This window comes from Gastrolobium bilobum, unplaced genomic scaffold, assembly GCF_033153095.1.
Source record: "Gastrolobium bilobum isolate Gb01-03AN ecotype WA unplaced genomic scaffold, APGP_CSIRO_Gbil_v1 utg3482, whole genome shotgun sequence".
NCBI classification, from domain to species: Eukaryota; Viridiplantae; Streptophyta; class Magnoliopsida; order Fabales; family Fabaceae; genus Gastrolobium; species Gastrolobium bilobum.
Genome location: NW_026896555.1, coordinates 90,824 through 101,005, shown reverse-complemented (window position 1 = coordinate 101,005; position 10,182 = coordinate 90,824). Strand labels below are relative to the sequence as shown.

The following is a 10,182-nucleotide window of genomic DNA, read 5'->3' as shown; positions in this document are numbered from 1 at the left end:
GAGTGATCCGACGGGAGTCTTTAGGTTCTCCCGAACCTCCACATCATCCGATTGCACCACATGCGAATGATCCGCTACATACTTACGAAGCTGAGACACGTGAAACACGTCGTGGATGTTGGCCAAGTTCGGAGGCAAGGCAAGCCGGTAGGTAACAGGTCCTACTCTACCAAGGATCTGGTAGGGCCCAATAAATCGCGGGCTCAGCTTCCTTACTCTGAGTGCTCGACAAACACCGGTGACACTTGAAAGTCTCACAAACACGTGCTCACCCTTACTGAACTCCAGTGGACGATGTCGCACATCGTAGTAACTCTTTTGGCGATTTCGCCCCTGCTTAAGCTTTTCTCTGATCAACTAGATCTGCAGGGTAGTATCTTGGACAAAGTCCAAGCCAAACAGCTCCTTGTCTCCAACCTCAGACCAGCAGGTAGGAGTCCGATACCTCCTACCGTACAATGCCTCGTAGGGTGCCATGCCCAGGCTAGCATAGAAACTGTTGCTGTAAGAAAATTCAACCAATGGTAGGTACCTATCCTATGTTGAACCCTGCTCCAAAGTGCAAGCCCTCAACATGTCCTCCAATGTCTGGATGGTCCGCTCAGTCTGAGGGTGATAGGTTGTACTCAGTCTCAACTGCGTACCAAAAGCCTCCTGCAATGCCTCCCAGAATCGAGATGTGAACTTCGGGTCCCTATCACTAAAGATACTCTCGGGCACCCCGTGAAGTCTCACAATCTTGCGAACATATAGTCTGGCAAACTACTCAGTAGTGAAGCTCACCTTCACTGGAAGAAAGTGGGCAAACTTGGTCTATCTGTCCACAATGACCCAAATAGAGTCATAATCAGCCTGAGTCTTTGGCAATCCCACCATGAAATCCATGGAAATGCTATCCCATTTCCATTCCGGAATCTCAAGAGGTTGAAGCTTACCAGACGGCTTCTGGTGTTCTATCTTCACCTTCTAGCAAATCAAGCACTTGGACACAAAAACAACAATGTCCTTCTTCATACCCGGCCACCAATAGTTCCTCTTCAGGTCTTGGTACATCTTTGTAGTACCAGGGTGGACAGTAAACTGGCCCTTATGAGCCTCTTCCATCACCTCAATAGTCAAAGGACCTTGAGGAACCACAATCCTCTTCTGAAAGGTCAACAATCCATCCTCATTCCAAGACACACCGTCCTTGTTCTTCACATATTCTAGGCACTCTCTCTGCTCTTGCGCCTCTTTGATCTTTTCCATAAGCTCATTCTCAACTTGCACAGTTTCCATTTCGAGAAGTGCACCCCTAAACAAGGAAGTCACCGTCAGATCTCGAAACTGCAATGATGTCATAGTCACCCATGGTCAAACTGGATAGACTCACGGAGTTCTGACTCAAAGCATCAGCTACCACATTGGCCTTGCCAGGATGGTACTTCAACTCAAAGTCGTAGTCCTTCAGATACTCCATCCATCTTCTCTGTCTCATGTTCAGCTCTTTCTGATCAAACAAATACTTCAATCTATTGTGATCACTGAACACAGCAAACTTCATGCCATAAAGATGATGCCTCCAAATCTTGAAAGCAAACACAATAGCAGCCAACTCCAAATCATGAGTCGGGTAGTTCTCCTCATGAGGCTTCAACTACCTCGAAGCATAGGCAATCACTTTTCCCAACTGCATCAACACACATCCGAGCCCCTTTCCGGAGGCATCAGTGTAAAGCTCGACTTCCTCAGCAGGATCAGGAATGACCAACACAGGTGCGGTAGTCAGTCTCTCCTTTAACTCCTGAAAACATTCCTCACACTCGTGAGTCCACACAAATGGAGTCTCCTTCTGGGTAAGGCGAGTCATTGGCATAACCAACATGGAGAATCCCTTGATGAACCTCCGGTAGTAACCTGCCAAACCCAGAAAACTCCTCACTTCAATTACCGTCTTTGGCCTCTCCCAAACAAGAACGGCCTCAATCTTGTTCGGATCCACTACAACTCCTTCGGCAGAAATGACATGCCCAAGAAACTTTACAGACTTGAGCCAAAACTCAAATTTGGAAGGCTTAACATAAAGCCTTTTCTCCTTCAGCACTTGCAACACAATCCTCAAGTGCTCAGCATGCTCCTCCTCCGTCTTGGAGTAAATCAATATGTCGTCAATGAAGACGATCACAAACTGGTCCAGGTACGGCTGGAAAATCCTGTTCATGTAATCCATGAACACTGCGGGTGCATTTGTGAGTCCAAAAGGAATCACCAAATACTCATAGTGACCGTATCTCGAACGAAACGCGATCTTCGGGACATCCTCCGGCTTCACCCAAATCTGATGGTATCCAGACCGGAGACCTATCTTTAAATACACACAAGCACCCTTCAGTTGATCTAACAGATCATCAATACGCAGAAGGGGCTACTTGTTCTTGATTGTCACCTTGTTCAGCTGCTTGTAATCGGTTCACAATCGCATAGTCCCATATTTCTTCTTCACGAAGATGACCGGTGCTCCCCAAGGAGACACACTCGGCCGAATTACCCCTGCTTCCTCTCCTGAGCATCATAAGGGAAGTACCGACCCAGAAAGCAGTCCTCGAAGAATGGCCATGTCATAACATGACCCTGCATCTCAAATGCATGCGAGGTGTTCATCCACCACTCGTGGGCATCGCCCTCCAGCTTATATGTAGCAAACATCAATTTCTGTGGATCTGTACACTGCATGACCCGGAAGATCTTATCTAGCGCCTGTAGCCATCTAGCCGCAGCAATAGGATCGTAAGATCCATCAAAATTAGGTGGCTTATGCTTGCGAAAAGCATTAAGCCGGCGATCAATCACATCTCTATCTTCAGCAGGCTCCACAAAGGGTTCCATCACCCCAGTGAGTTGACCAGTGCCCTCAACATGGCTCTGGCTCTCGTCCTACTGACTAGGTAGAGGCGGCGGCGGCGGCGGCAGTGGCGGTGGAGGTGGTGGCGGAGGGAAATGACCAACAGCAGGACCAGCCCTCATCTCCTCCAACATGACCCTCATCATGGTCATGATCGCCACCCGGTTCGCCTCAAGAGCATACTCTGTTGCCTTCTGGTCTGTTGCCTTCTGGTTCGCCTCACGAGCGGCGTCCATCATTGCCACGTTGGACAATCTAGCGGCCTCCTGCATCTCAGCTAATGCAGTCATGATCGGGTCGGGTTGTCCCTCAGCAGTCTCGCGAGTTCTCCTGGGTATTACCATGACTCTGCACAAGTTACACAAATTATGAGTTGATCAGGCCCACACAATGTGATCACCTATGCCTTATTATAATAACACTCAACGGAGCAAACACACAAGACAAGACACAACCAAGCATCCTAGTTATTGCAATACATACAGACTTTTCCTAAGAAAGTGCTCTGATACCATAAAATGTAACACCCTGTATATATCCGGTTTGTTATCATATCATCCTATTAAGCCACGCTTAATTTAAAAATGCGGAATATCTTTTTCTGTTCAATTATGACGTCATTATCAGTAGCCAAGTTGAATTACTTAATTCATTTCATAAAACATCGCCTTTGTGAAAATTGAAAAAGACACCTAACTGAAATACCTCATAACATAAATAACATAATTATGTCTCTAGTCACAGAACTACAACACGTAGACCGGACAACCCTAATAGTTTATACAACTTAAGCTGGAAGTACTAACATCAATGTGGCAGGGACAAACCCTATGCTCACCAAATAAGGCAACAAATCCAAAGAGAGTCTCAACTTAAATATCAATATAAAGACAGAAAACATAAACAGCATCCAATATCCAGTCATGTCAGCATACAACATATATAATCAGCTAAGCTCCGGCCTCCTGCCGCCAGAGGTCTCAACCCTCGCATTACCTGAACCTGAAATATGTGCCCTAAACGTGGGGTGAGATCTCTAAAAACAAATCTTAGTAAGACAAGGGGTCCTCAAGGATCTTCCACCCCAAGCTCACTTACACGAGCAATATAAGTTCAAAAGCATTTAACAGTATAAGTTCCAAAACTATGCAGTGCAACAGATATTCATGCCATGTGTGTTTTAACTATTCTACTGACCAAAGAAATGCAGGACGTACGTCTACAACCCCAAAATAAGTACAAGGAACACCGCTTGCACCTCACCCACAACCTCACCCTCTTGTATGTACCCCATACTCAGGCTTACCGTATAGGTGGAACACCACATGCATATCATAAAGGCACTTTCATATAACAGCTCAACAGAATTTCACAAATCAATATCATGAAAACAACATCATGCATATAACCATACCCCCATGGCACATGGTGGAACCAACAATGGCTAAACCGAGGACACGAAAGCTTACCTTGCAAGCTAACTATCTAATGCCAAGAGTCCACACTAGCTCAAAGCCCTAACACAGCAGAATCACAATCTGTTTTGGACCAACAATATATCAATATTCATGCTTAACAAGCATAAGACACAAAGACAATGCCTTTCTTTTACGTTTTACGCCTTTAGGCCTCTCACAAAGCCACAAGCCCTTAATCACTTAGATTCTGACTTATATTAATCATTACAGAAGTCCACAGTAGCCAATCATGGGTCCACAAACCCAAAATAGCATTATGTATGAACAGTACCTTCATTGTTCAATAAAACCCAGAATATCCAGATATTTGTTAGGGGCATATCCGAATATCAATATCCGGATATCTCTCTGCCAATATCCGGATATTCAGATCCCCATATCCGGATATCATATCCAGATATTTATATCTGGACATCTATATCTGGACATCCATATCAGGATATTTCGCGACAGAATGCAGTTCTGCATTTCGCGAGATATCCTTCTCAAAGGTGGTTCATTTCATGCACACAGAAGCTTAAACATGCGATTTAAGGTGTGTTTAACATTACCCAACCCCAAGTTATCAACTTTAGATCATAACATGCATCAAGGTTCCATTTTTAAGCTTTAAAACTCATGATCATGGTTGGTACAACTCACCCAAGCTTCAAACAGAAGCATAAGGTGCTCTTGGAGCTTACTTGAAGCTCCCAAAGTCCAGCACACACAAGGACACAAAAATGGTGCACAAACAAGGTCCTTCCTCTCTAAAGGTTGCTTCTTGGATCACCAAGCACCTAGACTATAACACCACAACCCCAAAACCAGAAACTCTGTCCCTCACACCACACAAGGCAGTGCCAAACTCAGAATGATGCACCCTCCCAACTCACAATACACTACACTAAGTGTTTGATGAAGAAACTAAGAAGAAAGATGCCTTCTTGGCTCACAAGGTGATGGAGAAGGAGAGAACCACAATGGAACAGTGAAAGAGAGCTGGTCAGCCACCACAAGCACATAGGAAATCTGTTATGGCCTAGGGTTTTGGGCCAACTAATGTATTTATAGTGTTTTAAGCCTTAAGCACACAATATTAGCGCTAAATGCTACGCTTAGCATTTCAATCCTAAACTTTGGAATCTGAACCTACTCATTTTTCTAAGATTTATCATATTTTTATTTTATTTTTTGCAGCACCTTTCTAGTACGCACTTTTCCATAGCCAGTATCAGTTCTGGTACCAGTTCTCATTATTTTAACTTGAAACTTGTTTTACAAGTCCTATATATTATTCTAGTGACATATACACACTTTTCATAATTTTCCGGGATACTTCATCGGTACGCATTTATACCGAGTAGAAGAAACGGTATCTGCACTTTTCGTCAGAAAAGTGATTTTCCGCATCATTACTCACTTACTATAATTATCTAAGCCTCATAATAATTATTAGGGTCAATTATGGAATTATTTCCTAATTTCACATAATTAATTAATTAACTTCCTTAATTAACAGTGCATGTTCTTAAACAAGTTGCTGGATAGGACACTTATTGTTGAGATTTGCCTTTTCATCTGCACTCCCTCATGCCCTGCTTTCTTCTTAGCCAATAGGAACTCTTTATTCTCTGTTGTGCACATTTCTTCCTACTTGATTGTTGTACCCTTTATGCTTTATGGAATCTTCTTTTCAACGTTACCTGCAAAGTGTACAGAGAGATTGAGTTAGTAGAGCAGGTGTATTTAATGTTCCCATTTTGTTCCTTTTTTCTATATTTCTCAAATAATTACATCATCATCCGTTCCCCCACTGTGTTTTTGTCACGAAGATATAAATATGTGTTTTTAATGCAAAAGTTGCTCATCAGATGAGGGAATGAATAGTATTTTTGCCATCAAAATGGGCTTAGATGGGAATGAATTCTCGTCCCATCATGTGTCAATGGAAATTAAACGCATACAGAGAAAGGAACTTCCATGAGGAAGAGATTTCAGACAGCTTAATCAGAGGGGGAAAGTAGTGTTGTGAAAACAACAATGTTGGTTGCCTTAGGAATAAGGAACTACCTCATTCACTGAAGGTCATGTACTTAGTAACTGTTGGAGTCAAGAGAGCCATAGGAATATGGAAACTTGTGATTTATTTTTTCCATGAGCTGAGGAATCAGAGTTGGCAGTGAAAAGACCTGAACAAACTCAGAAGGGTTAAGTCTTGAGTGGAGAATATAGCTATTCAAGAATAGAACAGTGGATTCGTTCCTTGTGTTAAAAATTGTTTTATCTCTCCATATTATTGTCTCTTAAATATTGTTATTGTTATTTTCTTTATTCAATCTTGTATCAACAAATCTCCAATGAATATTGTCATATCAACATACCACTGGTGGACGCACTGGAACAAATGCCCAAGTATGTCAAATTCGTGAAAGATGTTCTCTCCAAAAAGAGAAGAATAACAGAATATGAAACTGTGAAAATGTCACAAGAAAGCTGTAAATATTTGGGCAAGCTTCCACGAAAACTGCAGGATCCTAGAAGTTTTATCATTCCTTGTGTAATAGGAAACACTTACCAAGGCAAGGCCTTGTGTAACTTGGGGGCTAGCATCAACCTAATGCCTTCCTCAGTTTTCAAACAATTGACCACTGGCCCAGCAAAACCAACAACTGTAACACTACAGATGGCGGATAGATCCATTGTCAAGCCTGAAGGAAAAGTCGAAGATCTATTGGTCAAGGTAGACAAATTCATCTTTCCCGCTGATTTCATCATCTTAGACTATGAAGTTGATATTGACGTTCCCATCATTTTGAGAAGATCGTTCCTTGCAACTGGAGGAGCAGTCATCAATGTGCAGAAATGGGAACTCACCATGAGAGTACATGATGATGAAATCAAATTCAATGTCCTCAACGCAATAAAGTTCCATGATGTAAAAGAAGATCTGGAATAATGCTCTGTAATTGCTTTGCTAGATAACCATATCAACATGAATTCAGAAGACGAAGAATCAGAAAAAGATGATGAAGGAACAGAAAAAGAAAACAGTCCACAAAAGGAAGAACAGATTCCTTATCTGCAAGAAAGAAAAACTAAACCTTTACAGAGAATTGAAAAAGAAAAACAAGTCAAAAGATCATCTGCAGAACATCCTCCTAATCTGGAAGTGAAACCTCTTCCCCAACATTTGAAATATGCATATCTGGGGAACGCTAACACACTTCCTGTTATCATCTCCTCACTCCTCACCTTGGAACAGATTCTTTCAACTTGTCATCTATGGCGAGTAGTTCATTTTTTTGAATAAGATCATGATTACTCATTGGTTAAGTTTCTGAAATTGAGCTATTCTTTGAAATTGAGCAGCCTAGCCACTATTTCTGAGTTATTTGAGGACAACCAACAATTTAGTTTTGAGGTATTTGATGGGACAAAAATTCGTTCCCATCTAAGCCCATTTTGATGGCAAAATACCATTCGTTCCCTCATTTGATATAGTAACTTTTGCATTAAAAACATGTGTTTATATCTTTGTGAAAAAAATACAGTGAGGAACGGATGATGATGTAATCATTTGAGAAATATAGAAAAATGGGAACGAATTAGGAACATTAAATACACCTGCTCCACTAACTCAATCTCTCTGTACACTTTGCAGGTAATGTTGAAAAGAAGCTTCCATAAAGCATAAGAGGTATAGCACTCAAGTGGGAAGAAACGTGCATAGCAGGGAATAAAGAGTTCATATTGGCTAAGAGGAAAGCAAGGCATGAGGGAATGTAGAAGAAAAGGCAAATCTCAACAATAAGTGTCCCATCCAGCAACTTGCGTCCCTCAAAGCACTATTCACACCGCCCCTTTCATGCAGTCAAGAAAACAGCTCAATGAAAATTGTAAGTTTTTCCACCCACTCTTCTGCCTATAAATAGGACGTTCCAGAACGAAGAAATGATCGAATTCCTTAAGAATAGATCACTTAGTTTCCTTTGTAGTTTTTCGTTGTATAGTTTTAGCAATAGTTAAGTGACAACAACTTCTCCTCTATTCTGTATCACCCAATTGAGACTTCTCACGAGCAGCAATCATACTTCTCCATTTTCATTTCGTTGTAACCTAACTTGTTTCTGATTAATATAACGTGTTATTTCTCTTCTCTTCCATTCGTTATCTCTGAACGGAATCTCGGGTCTATGGGATTTCAGTTTGGAATAATTATGTTTAAAGTATTAGCCGTGGGCTAAGTTATTTGTGGAACAGAAAAAATGTGAAGTTCTTAAAGAATTATTTTCAAAACTCTTGTACTGAAGCTTTTGTATTTCTCTGATTAAGTGTGCTATATTCATTGCATGTCAATGGAAATTGAACGCATACTGAGAAAGGAACTTCCATAAGGAAGGGATTTCAGACAGCTTAATCAGAGCGAGAAGGTAGTGTTGTGAAAACAACACTGTTGGTTGCCTTAGGAATAAGGAACCACCTCGTTCACTGAAGGTCCTGTACTTAGTAACTGTTGGAGTCAAAGGAGCCATAGGAACATGGAAACTTGTGAGCCATTTAGTCCATGAGCTGAGGAATCAGAATTAGCAGTGAAAAGACCTGAACAAATTCAGAAGGGTTAAGTCCTGAGTGGATAATATACTTATTTAAGAATGGAACAGTGAATATGTTCCTTGTGTTAAAAACTATTTTATCTCTCCATATTGTTGTCTCTTAGATATTGTTATTGTTATTTTCTTTATTTAATCTTGTATCAACAAATCTCCAATGAATATTGTCGTTCCTTCTCTCATCAAGAAGGATTTCATATTAACGACGCGAGGAGATGTTTGCTGTCATATTGAACTTGCTATTCTTGAGAAACGTTGTCGAGATAGTAGGGAACGTTTGACAAATAGATCAATTACTAACTTTTCTTTTCATTTTTATTCTTTTTAAAATAGTTTAAGGAATTATTTAGAATACTATCCTCGTGGGAACGATAATATGGGCACTAATAGTCTTATTTATTACTTGATGCGTGCACTTGCGCACTTGGGTTGAAGTCAAGAGAACGAATGTGTTTTCTCTTGATGAACTGAAGTAAGGGAACATCCTTTACAAGAATATTTTAAGCAACCAACAAGTTCACACCCAACACTACCCAAAGAGGATAATTGTGTGTTATAATTATAATTTTGTTTAGGATGAAGTTAATAGAGGTGCATTGGCCTAGGTGATCTCTTTGCCCCAAGGGGATAAATCTCTTAACCCAATGTATGCTCACCGAACAACTTTTCTTTGAGGTTATAGATGAAGTTATTGGAGGCTCATTGGTCTAGGGATTTATCTACCCAAAGGGGATGGATTTCCAAACCAATGTTGTGCTTATTGATTAACTCATCTGAGGTTCTGACCTTGGTTGTGCATTCTGCCCAAAGGGGAATATACTATTATATTGGCCTTGTTATGACAATATGTTGTGCTCAATGATTAACTCATCCTGAGCAACTTTTTCTTGACGTTGTAGATGAAGTTATTGGAGGCTCATTGGTCTAAGGATCTATCTGCCCAAATGGAATGGATTTAATGTTATGTTCATTGATTAACTCATCTGTTGTTCTGACCTTGGTTTATACATTCTGCCCAAAGGGAAATGTATTATTATGTTGGCCTTGTTAAAACAACCTATTATGCTCATTCATAAACTCACTCGAGATTCTGGCCTTGGTTTAGACCTTGGTCAGTACATTCTGCCTAAAGGGGAATATATTATTATGTTGGCCTCATCATAATATCTTGATTTAATTGAAGGTGTATATTGCCCTGTAATTACTCTAATGTATTATTGTTTTCCCTTAA

General features: G+C 40.9%; 1 protein-coding gene across 1 annotated transcript; it reads left to right on the top strand.

Moving 5' to 3' along the window:
- The first annotated feature begins 6,745 nt into the window (after positions 1 to 6,745).
- Positions 6,746 to 7,297, top strand: LOC133300525 (uncharacterized). The gene has a single exon (XM_061500084.1). The coding sequence runs from the start codon at positions 6,746 to 6,748 to the stop codon at positions 7,295 to 7,297; it is 552 nt and encodes a 183-aa protein (XP_061356068.1).
- The last annotated feature ends 2,885 nt before the right edge of the window (positions 7,298 to 10,182 follow it).

Coding starts and splice junctions, on each gene's coding strand:
- LOC133300525 (XM_061500084.1), top strand. CDS start 6,746: ATGCCCAAGTATGTCAAATTCGTGAAAGATGTTCTCTCCAAAAAGAGA.